The sequence below is a fragment of the Geotrypetes seraphini genome, chromosome 2, assembly GCF_902459505.1.
Source record: "Geotrypetes seraphini chromosome 2, aGeoSer1.1, whole genome shotgun sequence".
Lineage (NCBI taxonomy): Eukaryota > Metazoa > Chordata > Amphibia > Gymnophiona > Dermophiidae > Geotrypetes > Geotrypetes seraphini.
The window spans coordinates 210,394,187-210,407,637 of record NC_047085.1 but is presented as its reverse complement, the minus strand read 5'-3'; the positions used below and the strand labels follow the sequence as shown (position 1 = coordinate 210,407,637).

Below are 13,451 nucleotides of genomic sequence, written 5' to 3'. Positions count from 1 at the left end.
CTGCCGATCCTGCTTTGGGGGGGGGAGGGTTAATCACTGAATTGGAAGGCCGATATTTTTTTGGGGGGGGGGTTAAATCGTATCAATTCACCCGATGTGAATAAATTTAAATCGGGCAGCACTAAGTCCTCGGCTCTTACCACAACAGGCACTTCTGTCTCCTGTAATGTGCTAAGCTTCATCCCCCACTGACCTTCTAACCCCGCCCTGCCAGCACTCTGATTGGCCGGCGTTCTTCAAAAGGCGGATTAATTGGACGCCGGTCAGGAGGAGAAAAAAAGAGAAGGGAAACCGCATGGCTCTGCGATCGACTGGGTTGCCTGAGTGAGCAAAGTATTGGGCACCCTTGGTCTAGATGGTGGACTTTGCCGTTTTTATCAGCACATTTCCCTTTCCAGGCAAACTTATTTTCACCTTCCCATGGCTAGGACATCCTAAGCTGTCATGGGAGGAAACTTCTCCTCTGACAGAGCAAAGCCATTTGTGGCTCACCAAGTTAAAGCACCTTGTTGTACATTGTACATCTTCTCAAGCTTACTGGTTCAAATCCCACCCTCACCTTCACTCATTTTAACAGCATCTTAACAGCTCTCATAAGTGGTGGACTTTGCTGTTTTTCATCAGCATTCTGCAGTTTGCAGGCACAGGTGCATCAGATACATTCATCTGCTCCCAGCTACAAGCCATTGTGGTAGGAATGTATTTCTTTTTATGCAATATCCGCACAGGGCAACAGGTATAATAGTTTACTAAAACTTCAGAGGGCTTGGACAGGTATTGAAGGAAGGTACATGATTTTTAGATGTATCCTAGAGACATTACTGTTGGTAAATTCAGCTTGGCTGGTTGTGGTTTCATGCCAGAGGAGTGTATGTTGGGGTGGGGAAGGGGGTTTATGATGAGAGAGAACAGGCTACTGAGAATTGCTGCAGATCATTTTAAAATTCAACTCAAATATGTTTAAGCAAAGGAATGGCTAAAGAGTATGAAGGTTTTCTGGTAGAAAAATGAATATAAAATATTTGCTATCTGCACTCAAGACTTGAATCTCTGTCGTATGGAAGATAAAAGCAGTGCCTTAAGGCACAGAGCTATAGAGGGAAGTTTGTTTAGAATTTTTTTTATTAACAGAGCCTCTACAGACTAAGCAGATGAGAAATGGCTTCTTGTCAAAGCTTTGAGAAGTGAAGGAAATGATTAAAGGTCAGTACAGCTGTGTTTGCCCAAACCACACCTAAAGCATGCCCAATCAGATTTGAAGTTTTCTGATGGGAAGTTCTAATGGGGCCTATGATGTCAGACGCTACTTAGGCATGCTTAGTATAAGAAGGTCCATCAGAGCAGTGTTCTCTTTTAGGATTCCTATTCTGTGTTATTACTTATGCTGATTTCTGAGACTTCACTTTTCTTGATTATCTTTTAACCTTTTCATTCCTATATCTGCCACAACTCTCTCCATTTCACAGGACCATTAGCAGCTATGGTAATTTGCAATTTTGATGTCTTTCTAACCTTTTTCATCTTTCCAGGTGACTATGGTGCACCTATGCAAGGAACTCCTTGCTAACAGCTCATATACTAAATCCTGGTGAGAATGATATATTGTAACTACTTAAGTGTCTTTATTAGATAAAAACTCAGACAGAACTGATTTCTTCTTTTGGACTCCCATTCTGTGTTATTGCTTATGGTGATTCTCCATTAACTTTTTGTCCCCCCTAATATCTACCACAACTCTCTCCATTCCACAGGGTCATTAGCAGGTCTGAGAATTAGTGATGATAAAAATTGGTTCTAGGAGTGTTGGCTGGGAAAAAAAACAACCATGCTGTTTGAAACTTTGGTGCCAGCAAAATGGATATGCAAGTTACATGAATATGTGGAACCTATAGCAGTGCTTTTCCTCATAGAACTAAAGGTAAATCTTTTTAGTCATAATTGTTAGGCATCCTTATTTAAAAAAGGGAACAGTGTTGGTGCTTCTGTTCATTCTAGCTGTTATTCTGAGACTGTGCTATGACATATTCTCCCAAGACTTCTGCTTTTTATTTTTGCCACAAATGTCTAACGTTTTCCCTCTTTTCTCCGGATTTCAGGTTCCCAGAGTGACTCTCCTTGTGTTTCCCAGAGGCCAAAGCAGGTTTGTTCAAACTGGGTTCAGCACACCAGCTTGCACCTGGCCAAAGCTCAAATACCAAAACAGAAAGAATAGGTGAGAATGATGTACTGCAACCTTTGTTTGCTTTGTTTGTCCTTGTGATGAATTATATACATTTTCACAATACTAACATGTTTCACACTTTTTTCCTTCAGATGGGTATAGTTACTGATGATTTTCTGAGAGAACAGTAAATTGGTGAGTTTTAGGCTCTTTTACAAGGTGCGCTAAATCAACACATGCGCTAACTGTTAACGTGTCCATAGGATAACATGCACGCGTTAACATTTACCACGCGCTTAAAATGGTGCTGTGTAAGGCGCCGTTAGCATGTGCTAAATGTTAACGCTTGCATATTGTCCTATGGATGGGTTAGCAGTTATCACAAGCAATGATTTAGCACACTTTTGTAAAAGAGAGCCTAAAACTCACCAATTAACTCTTAATTTGTCTCAGTCCATCTTCCTTTTTCTACAGCTTGCCTTCTACAAGGAGCAGATTATGGGACCTTAACAATTATACCACAGTAAAAACTTGGACCTAGGAGTGGCTTACTCGGGATCCGGAAGGTTCGCCCCCCACATTTCGCCCCCAGCAATTCGCCCCTCACATTTCGCCCCCCGGATGTTTCGCCCCCGCACATTTCGCCCCCGCACATTTCGCCCCCCGGATGTTTCGCCCCCGCACATTTCGCCCCCGCACATTTCGCCCCTGAGCGTTGGATTATGTGTACTGCACATTTCGCCCCTGAGCGTTCCTCCGTTCTCTCTCTCTCTCACTCTAACTTTGTATCCCTTCCCACCTCCCCTTTCTGGTCTGAGTCATTCTTTTCCTCTCTTTATCTTTCCCCTACCCCACCCCCAATTGTAGGTCCAGCATCTGTTCCTTCCCACCCTCTTTTCTGGTATGGGTCACTTTCTCTCCTCCCCTCCCCACTTATGGTTCCAGCACTCTGAAGCAGCAGCGGCCGCCGATCCTGACAATCTCACTTACCCGAAGCAGTAGTGGCAGCCTGTGAGCAGAGGCAGTGCCGTAAACAGGCTGCTTTCGGCCAGCCCTGGAAGGGGTCGGGGGAGACGGGGCCATGGGGGGGGGTTAATGGGAGCTTTTAGCCCAAGTCCGACGTGGACTTCATGAGCTGTTCGGAGCAGTTGTCGGTTGGATTGGGATCGAGGTGAGCTGGAGTGACGGGGAGGGTTTCAGGCTTCTCTCTCTCCTCTTCCAAGTCTGTCCTTCCTCCCTTGGGAACAACTCTTAGCCTTCGCTCCGGGCCTAAAGTTGGCCCGGGTTCTGTGATTTGACCCCCGAGGCCTCTTTCTCTTGACAGCTCATGTCCCAATGCCAGAGTTGGAGGAGGGAGAGGGGGGGGGGGCACCGCCGCTCACTTCGTTTTCCACGAGGTGAGCTGGAGTGACGGGGAGGGTTTCAGGCTTCTCTCTCTCCTCTTCCAAGTCTGTCCTTCCTCCCGTGGGAACAACTCTTAGCCTTCGCTCCGGGCCTAAAGTTGGCCCGGGTTCTGTGATTTGACCCCCGAGGCCTCTTTCTCTTGACAGCTCATGTCCCAATGCCAGAGTTGGAGGAGGGAGAGGGGGGGGGGGGCACCGCCGCTCACTTCGTTTTCCACATAGACCCTCACGAAATGTTTCCAAAGAAAAGTCGCTTTGGTTTTCCCCGTCTCCTCCCCTAACTTTTCGCTCTTAAATCTGGGGAAGTCTTGGCTTTTCTGACCCTAACTTCATTCACTTCGCAGCCCAGGTGAAAAGGGCAGGAAGGAGGTGCGTTTTCTTCTCCTCCTCTCTGGCTTTGGGGGTAGCGGTGGCCAAGTGGCCTTTTGGCCATTGCTTCAGCTGCTTGAAAGGAGCCGGTGCTGGCTGTGGGCTGGCAGCACCGCCGTCCATGACAACACCCACTCCCTCCCGCACCGCCGTCCATGGCAGGCAAAGCACACAAGAAAGCCCCCACCCCACCGGGGATCGCGGAGGGGCCCAGGCAGTGAAACAGGTGAGACGGCAGCAACTAAGCTCATGTTCCCTTTCGGCGGACCTGCGGCTCGTCGGAGGCGCGCGGCGTACGCTCCACATCAGCAGCGCCTGAAAAAGAAAAGTCAGGCGCGCTCCGAGTCAGGCGCGCTCCGAGACGGATTTCTTTTTCCCCTCAAAGGCAGGGGCGAAATGTGCGGGGGCGAAATGTGCGGGGGCGAAATGTGTGGGGGCGAAACATCCGGGGGGCGAAATGTGTGGGGGCGAAATGTGTGGGGGCGAAAAATACCTGGGGGCGAAATGTGGGGGGCGAAATGTGAGGGGCGAAACTTCCGTGAACCGCTTACTCTGCATACCTGTCATCCATCTCATCGAACTTCAGTTGCCTGATATTACACTTGCATGCTGCTTTCCTAGACTGTGCAATAAAAATTTTAACCATTTTCACCTTGTGCTTATTTACATTGAGTAGCAGCCAGGTATTAGTGTTTCCTTAATAAGCATCACTTCAGCTACTTCGTCACATTGACCTTTGTCTTTTCTAGTGTTCTTAGAGGCCCAGGCTGCAAACGAGAGAAGTAGGGAGGCCCTTAGGAGTGGCAAACAGGGTAGCTGGCATGTCTCCTGCCTCACAGCCTGCAACTAGCATAATATTTGAGAAAATTAGATTATATGAGAGCTGGAGAGGATGAAAAGGTGCAACGAGGTGCCTTAACTTGGTGAGCCAGAAATGACTTCTTTCAGTCAGGGGAGAAGTTTCCTACCCTGACCGGTTAAGATATGCTTAACTGCAGCCGTTTTGACATGCTTCGGGTGCTCTGCTACGGGGCCACAAGCACACCGTAGCTACTGCCGTAACGACGCCTATACGGAACAGTATAATCAAAACAGAATTACTATGATTTTATGGCTTTTTGTATAGCACAGCGGTTAGAATGAAGGTTGGTGTGTGAGCCTGGTCTTGGTTCGACTCCCTCATGTACTTCAGCTCACATAATACACATTTTAACAAATATAAGTACAAGCTACACAGACTAAATAAATGACAAAAGTGAGATAGAGTAACTAGGGCATAGTCTTAGGATGTTCACATATTTTTGCAGCTTGTCTACTTTTCAGTGTTTCAGCTAAATGCTAATTTCAGTCAGTACAAAAGCAATCAGGTATAGCTCACCAAGCTAAGGTGCCTTATTGCACCTTGCCCATCCTCTCCAGCTCACTGGTTCAAGTCCCACTATCACCTGCACTTATTTTAAAAACCTATTCGCTCTGAAAGAGAGTCTAGATGATGGATTTTGCCGTTTTTTTGCAACAATTATTTTGATGGTACATGTTTTGTTATTCAGCTAGGCTGCTTTAGACATCTTAGAATTGCTGCCAATAAAGATCAACCCAAATGTGTTTAGCAAAAGAATGCCCAAACAGTTTGCAGGTTTTCTGGTAGAAAAATGAATATTACATATTTGCTAACCATAGTCAAGACCTGTGTTCCCGCTAAGCTGCGCTGGCGTGCGCTGGCGCACAAAATATTACATCGCAGCGCACAAGTTTCTCGTCACAGCGCACACACGCGTCGCAAAGGTAAGGGGAGGCTGGGGGAGGAATCGGACGTCGGGGTGGGGGTGCGAGGGTTCACGGAAGTTTCGCCCCCCACATTTTGCCCCCAGCAATTCGCCCCTCACATTTCGCCCCCCACATTTCGCCCCCAGGTATGTTTCGCCCCCGGTGGTGTGGCTGCCGCCGTCTCATCTGCTCAGCGTGGCTGGAGTCCTTCCCCTCCCTGGGCGGCCCGGCTGTGTGGGAGGGGGGATTGGGGTTTGGTTTCCGACCCTGGCGGCCGCGTCGCTGTCTTCCCCTCCCTGGGCGGCCCGGCTGTGTGGGAGGGGGGATTGGGGTTTCCGACCCTGGGCGGCCCGGCTGTGTGGGAGGGGGGATTGGGGTTTCCGACCCTGGCCCGGCTGTGTGGGAGGGGGGATTGGGGTTTCCGACCCTGGCCCGGCTGTGTGGGAGGGGGGATTGGGGTTTCCGACCCTGGCGGCCGCGTCGCTGTCTTCCCCTCCCTGGGCGGCCCGGCTGTGTGGGAGGGGGGATTGGGGTTTCCGACCCTGGCGGCCGCGTCGCTGTCTTCCCCTCCCTGGGCGGCCCAGCTGTGTGGGAGGGGGGATTGGGGTTTCCGACCCTGGGCGGCCCGGCTGTGTGGGAGGGGGGATTGGGGTTTCCGACCCTGGCCCGGCTGTGTGGGAGGGGGGATTGGGGTTTCCGACCCTGGCCCGGCTTTGTGGGAGGGGGGATTGGGGTTTCCGACCCTGGCGGCCGCGTCGCTGTCTTCCCCTCCCTGGGCGGCCCGGCTGTGTGGGAGGGGGGATTGGGGTTTCCGACCCTGGCGGCCGTGTCGCTGTCTTCCCCTCCCTGGGCGGCCCGGCTGTGTGGGAGGGGGGATTGGGGTTTCCGACCCTGGGCGGCCCGGCTGTGTGGGAGGGGGGATTGGGGTTTTCGACCCTGGCCCGGCTGTGTGGGAGGGGGGATTGGGGTTTCCGACCCTGGCCCGGCTGTGTGGGAGGGGGGATTGGGGTTTCCGACCCTGGCCCGGCTGTGTGGGAGGGGGGATTGGGGTTTCCGACCCTGGCGGCCGCGTCGCTGTCTTCCCCTCCCTGGGCGGCCCGGCTGTGTGGGAGGGGGGATTGGGGTTTCCGACCCTGGCGGCCGCGTCGCTGTCTTCCCCTCCCTGGGCGGCCCGGCTGTGTGGGAGGGGGGATTGGGGTTTCCGACCCTGGCGGCCGCGTCGCTGTCTCCCAGCCGCCCTGCTCCGGCCCTGGGCAGGGCGCGATGCACTGGAGAGCCGGGGAGCCAGAGAGAGAGTTGGGGGAGGCAGAGAGCAGGTTGATTTCAGGGCTGCAGGGCTCAGGGGCGAAATGTGCGGGGGCGAAATGTGCGGGGGCGAAACATCCGGGGGGGCGAAATGTGTGGGGGCGAAACATACCTGGGGGCGAAATGTGGGGGGCGAAATGTGAGGGGCGAATTGCTGGGGGCGAAATGTGGGGGGCGAACCTTCCGGATCCCGGGTGCGAGCAGGGAGGGGGGCGATCGGAAGAGGCGTACGGCAGATGGCAGGGCGGCGAGAGGAGAGTCGGGTGGGGGGGGGGAGTAACACCGGAAGAGAGCGGCAAATCCGGGCAAGGCAAGACTTGCAGAGGCGTACCTAGGGGGTGCGGGGGGTCGATCCCGACGGTCCGCTCAGCTCGCCAACAAGGAGAGGCAGCCGGACTCGCGTACGCTCCGACCGCCTCTTCTTGCAAGAAGCCGGGTCTTATTCAATCAGGAGCTGCTTTGACATGCAGCTCCTGATTGGATAAGGCCCGACTTCGTGCAGGAAGAGGCGGTCAGAGCAGACGCGAGTGATTTCCTGCACTAGGCACCACATGAAGTCACCCACCGTACCACTCGATTCGGGTAAGCGCAGGTATCGGTGGGTGGCTTATTTGCGGGGGTGCCTTATTTTATATTTTTGTCTAAAAAGGGGGGGCTGTCTTATTTGATGGCCCTGCCTTATCATCGGGGAAACACGGTACTACTACTAGTAAATTAGTAATGCGCTACAAAACTGAGGCCGCACGAGCGCCATTGTTTATCTATACATGCATGAAGCAAGTTCTTTTCAAGTTTCGATCGTTTGAAGCGTGTGCATAAACTTTCTTTTGCGATCTTCCATAGATTCAGTCAAATAATTTTTACATCCATTCGAAAATGTCGAAGCGTAAAGAGAATGAAGAGTTTGGTAGCAGCACAAAGAAAAAGCGCAGCCAATTTAAGAAGGAATGGCTGACCGAGTTTTTGGTTGACACCACGTTGCCGCACGCGAGTGGACGGAAAACAGTGGCGATGAAAGAAATATTCGAATATAGCGACACGGACAACGCATTAATTTGCTCTCTATGCCGAAAAGCAGGTGTTAACGGAGAATGGAGCACAGGGAAGACTTGGTCTGAGTGGAAAATTGATTATTTAAAGCGTCATCTGAATCATAATTCTCATTTAGAAGCGGTTCAAAAGCTTCACAATCAAAGCCGAGGTTTTCTAATGAATTTCTTGAAAGAAACTCCCGATAGTCGGAACAACAGAATCGAATACATTTTAATTGATAATATATTGCTAGCGGTAAAGTTGAATTCGTCCATGCTATCCGTCCAGGAAATTCACAATCACATGGCTAAATACGTAAAAATACCTGATAGCTGGAGAAGCAAAAACTATGCTTTCGAGTTCCTTGACTGCATAAATGCCATTGTTAAACGGGAAACATTTACAGAAATCCGGAGGTCTCCTTTTCATACCCTAATAATTGATGAAAGTACTGATATTTCTGTTTCGAAAATGCTCATAATATACATTAAATTTAGAAGAAGTGGCAGCAACATTCATGAGACAGTTTTTGCTGGCATCAAACATCTAACTGCTTGTGACAGCACAGCTATAGTTGATGCTATAAAGCAGTTTTATAGTGAGAACGATTTAGATTTCAGTCGTATGGTCATGTTCACGTCCGATGGAGCATCAGTCATGCTTGGGAAGCATAATGGTGTAGCTGCAAAGTTACGTCAATCAGTTCCTCATCTTCTAGAGCAACACTGTGTAGCTCACCGCGAAGATCTAGGCATAGACGATGCATGGAAAACGATCCCATTCATGAAAGAGATCGAAACTCTAATACGCACCGTGTATACGATTTTCAGTAGATCGAGCGTACGAAAAGCCAAACTGGAGGATATTGCTAATGCTGCAGACTCAGATGTCATTTCATTTAAAGCTATACATGATGTTAGGTGGCTGTCTCGGCACTTTGCTGTAAGTGCAGTGGTTAGAAATTATGACATCCTGTTAGAATATTGTCAAGAACAGGTGGAAGAAGACAATGATCCCGTGCACAAATACTGCCTGACTAAATTGAGTAATCTGGAATTTAAAGTTGCGCTATTTATTCTCTGCGATGTTCTTGAGGAGCTTGGATCACTGTGTAAGCTTCTTCAGAAGAGTTGTTTGGCACCTTTGGATGCATTCCAGTTCACTAAAGCCAAATTAAGGAAACTCAGATCTCAATATCTGGGAGAAAAACCACATTTCAATGAAAATGTTGAAACTCTCATTTCATCTTGTAATTCTGTAATTAAAACAGATCATATTCTTACATTTATTACACAAACTTGTGATCATATGGACAAAAGATTTCCTGACAATGAATTAGAGGACTGGCGTGTTTTCGACAAAGACTGTATCTCAAATCCGTCCAACTTAGAGGAATTTACATTTGGAAACGAACAATTTTCACGATTATCTAACCGTTATTTTCTGTTAATGAACAAAGATGATGAACATTGTTTCAAAAGGCAGCTTATTTCAGAATATTCGGAGTTCAAATATATTATTGCTGAAAAAGTAAAAGCAGGAGCTATACAAACGCTTCAGGAAATGTACAATTTTGCTCAGCAGCATAAACAGTTCAGTGGACTAAATGCTCTATTAGACGTGTGTGGCACCTTTCAGGCTTCAAGTGCCGATTGTGAGAGAGGATTTAGCTTGATGAATGCTATAAAGACAAAGACTCGTAATAAGTTAAGAGTAGAACATTTGGAATGCCTAATTAGAATCAAACTTTATTTAGCCACAGGAAATAATGTAAACATAGACAGTGTTTACAATTTTTGGAAATCAGAAAAAGGCAGAAGAGAACAATCTTAATAAAGAATTTTGGAGCCTAAAAGCCTATGGAGAACTTCCAGAACATGCTAAAATCAATGAAACGGACACATTTGGCCCCGGTGATGACGATGAAATCCAGTTTGATGATATTGGGGATGATGATGAAGATATTGATGATATCTAACTTGAGTGAAGAATTGATTCCATTCCAGTTTCACAACAATTATTCTACAACATATTGAGTGAACTCTTCTCACTGAAGGCAAACTTTGTGCCCAATAAAATGGTTTTCAATATTTTGTTTTAATGTATTTATACTTTTGTGTAGAAGCTGGAATTGATAGATTGTCTAGAAATTGAAAGCATCAAACGTATTGTCTTCTGGACTGTTTTTAATTTACAGTTTACACATATGGATGTAACAGACATAACTACATTTGTTGTAAAACATTTATTAAGATATCATTTCATCCCTACAATTTCTGTAGACTGTTTTAAAATAAATTTGAGTTTTTCTGGTAAAAAAAAAAAAAAATAAAGAATTTTGTACTTTCAAGAATTAATGCGTTGTTTTGTGTTCTTAAAAATATTATTTAACGTTATTTAATTTAGCGTGTAGGCCTAAAATTCCTTTGAATACCTCGTCCTCATGTATCAGCAACTTTGACAACATATTTATTTGGCTCATAACTTGCTGGCGCCCGATATTTTTAGCTCACAGTGAAAAAAGTTTGCTCACAACACCCGCCCGCTTAGAGGGAACACTCTAGACATGAACCACTGATGTTTGGATGATATAAGCAGTGCCCGCCGCTGCTTCTGCTGCTGGTTTCGGTGCGACCCCGGCGTCTCCTTGTGCTCACCGTTATCCCCTGCTGGATCGGGGAAGGGGCGGAGCTGTGCTCTTAAGTCCCTACTGCTGATTCTGCTGCCTGTCGCTGGTTTCGGTGCGTCCCCGGCGTCTCTTTGTGCTCAACCATTAGTCCCTGCTGGATCGGGGAAGGGGCAGAGCTGTGCTTTTAAGTCCCTACTGCTGATTCTGCTGCCTGTCGCTGGTTTCGGTGCGGCCCCGGCGTCTCCTTGTGCTCAACCATTAGTCCCTGCTGGATCGGGAGAGGGGCAGAGCTGTGCTCATAAGTCCCTACTGCTGATTCTGCTGCCTGTCGCTGGTTTCGGTGCGTCCCCGGCGTCTCTTTGTGCTCAACCATTAGTCCCTGCTGGATCGGGGAAGGGGCGGAGCTGTGCTTTTAAGTCCCTACTGCTGATTCTGCTGCCTGTCGCTGGTTTCGGTGCGGCCCCGGCGTCTCCTTGTGCTCAACCATTAGTCCCTGCTGGATCGGGAGAGGGGCAGAGCTATGCTCATAAGTCCCTACTGCTGATTCTGCTGCCTGTCGCTGGTTTCGGTGCGTCCCCGGCGTCTCTTTGTGCTCAACCATTAGTCCCTGCTGGATCGGGGAAGGGGCGGAGCTGTGCTTTTAAGTCCCTACTGCTGATTCTGCTGCCTGTCGCTGGTTTCGGTGCGGCCCCGGCGTCTCCTTGTGCTCAACCATTAGTCCCTGCTGGATCGGGAGAGGGGCGGAGCTGTGCTCATAAGTCCCCGCCGCTGCTTCTGCTGCCTGACGCTGTTTTCGGTGCGGCCCCAGCGTCTACCTGTGCTCACCGTTATCCCCTACTGAATCATGGGAGAAGGAAGGAAGGAAGGACGCAGGAGGGGCCTCTGCTGAAAATGCACCATTCTAGGCCTTTAGGTTTGTAGACAGTTATGCTGCGATTCTATAACTGTCAAACTCCTCCTTTCCAAGATGTTTTCTGACTCACCCGAGTGAAAATTAAAAGAAAAAAGTGCAGAACCCTGTAAAACTATGAATAAGGTATATGAAAGGAACAAAATAAACTAGAAATCAACAAAGAAAACTAAATATAACTAAAAACTTAAAAATATAAGAGAGAGACACTGAAGTCCAGGTCTTACTCAGGCAACATTCTAGAATTAAACCTATTATCGGAAAATAGAAAAAATTTGCCTTTTACTGGCAGCACTAAAAGTGGTCTCAGTGCATGGGAAAGACCTGCGCTGGGGCTACTGCGGGCTACTGTTTAGTGCTGCTTGGTTAAATAGGCCCCTTAATTTGGGTAGAGTGGGAGTGGAGTTGTGAGGTGCATACATAGTATATGCAGAAATTTGTGCCTGCCTCGGAGCCAGGGCCAGCTTAACCTATGGACCAGGTGCTCTGACCCAGGGTGCCGGTGCTAAAGGGAGCCAAAAGGAGTCATGACGCGACATCGCTGGCCCATAATTTAGCTTACTAACACTTCCCTCCTCCTCCCTCTTCTGATGCGGATGCCCAGTCCCAGTAGGGTGTGGCTTCATAGGCCAGTACTTCCCTTCTCTGATGCTACTGATCAACACTGATGCTGGCCCTCTCTCCTCACGGCAGCTAGCCTAAGAAGCCACGTCCTGCTGGGACCAGGCAGGAGCGTCAGAGGAGGGAGGAGGAAACTAGCCAAGGGCAGGGCTTGGGGCGGGGCATGTTTTGAGGCACCGTAATCTCTTGAGCTGGTCCTGCTCAGAGCATTTAAAAAATATTATGTAGGTATTCTATTATACAATTTACCTCATCAAGACCCCTAAATAACTTCCCTTTATGGTGAAAGAAAACCTCTGTCAGTTTCTAGCACCAGGCATACTGGAATTGTAGCAGCAATATTTTCAACATCAGTTAGTAAGAATGAACCCATCCAAAGCTAATTGGAAAGCTGGCTGCACCTTGTGTACATTTTTCTTTATTTTCCTCCATGGTATGTGGCACATTTTTGCTGTCAGAGGCAATTTTTGCAATTGAAGGCTTCAGAAGAATATTCCAGAATCTCCGCAAGGTATGTTCTAAACATTTCTCAAGCAAAACTGCATTTTTATGGAAATTTAATATTCTCAGGAAATATCTCCTTTGGCTATTCCTCAAGTTCTCAGTTTTTATTTAAGACCAAATTCTTTTTTTAGCAGACTAACATTGACCTTATGAACTTTTGTGACCAGTGCTTCAAGGTTTGCAGTTTCTCAGCATGGTCCAATAGCAGAGTGTCATAAATCAAACATTTCACTTGAATCCTTTTAGAGAATGTGGAAACCTCATCAAAACAGTTCAGAGATACAGTTTTCCAGAGGTTCAATCACTAACCAAATGCAATGTAAAATCACTACCTTCAGTCGTAAGAAACCACCGTCTTCCCAACTAAAAAAATGCCAGGGGGCTCTCTCCTCACTTGTGATCAGTCATGATCTCCACACTGGCTGTGGCTTTTCCTTCATTGCTTATTTCCAATATTTATGAGCTATCTTTCTGTGTACCATCAAGAGGTTGCATGGATACCATAATTACAGTCAATCAATCCATCATAACTCATTCAAAGGCCAGGTTTACCCAGTGCTTCTTTTTTCAAGGGGTACTCAGAGGTACTGAGTACCAGCATCTTTTCCATTGCATCCTAAAATTGACCCATTTTACCCAAGTATTAATGAAAGAACCCAGGCTTTGTACATGAGAGCTGCCTTTTCATAGATTCTGTAGCTGGTTGTAAGGGACCTGACTATTGTGGGGTAGGCTGTCAGTAATCACCCT

The 13,451-nt window shown here is 48.0% G+C and overlaps 2 protein-coding genes across 3 annotated transcripts in view; both read left to right on the top strand.

Moving 5' to 3' along the window:
• Positions 1 to 1,861: 1,861 nt before the first annotated feature.
• LOC117355817 overlaps positions 1,862 to 13,451 on the top strand; it is a 33,771-nt gene continuing 22,181 nt past the window's right edge. Inside the window, exons 1-2 of one of the 2 annotated variants that reach the window (XM_033934872.1) lie at positions 1,862 to 1,918; positions 2,097 to 2,212. The gene's annotated coding sequence lies outside the window, so the exon portion shown is untranslated. The other variant, XM_033934871.1, reaches the window with a different exon arrangement.
• Positions 4,625 to 10,233, top strand: LOC117355818 (E3 SUMO-protein ligase KIAA1586-like). Its single transcript, XM_033934873.1, has 2 exons — positions 4,625 to 5,718; positions 7,849 to 10,233. Exon 2 carries the CDS (start codon positions 7,882 to 7,884, stop codon positions 9,868 to 9,870), a length of 1,989 nt encoding a protein of 662 aa, XP_033790764.1. The 5' UTR covers positions 4,625 to 5,718; positions 7,849 to 7,881; the 3' UTR covers positions 9,871 to 10,233.

Bases quoted from the DNA above. Each gene is read 5' to 3' on its own strand.
- LOC117355818 (XM_033934873.1), top strand. From the start codon at position 7,882: ATGTCGAAGCGTAAAGAGAATGAAGAGTTTGGTAGCAGCACAAAGAAA.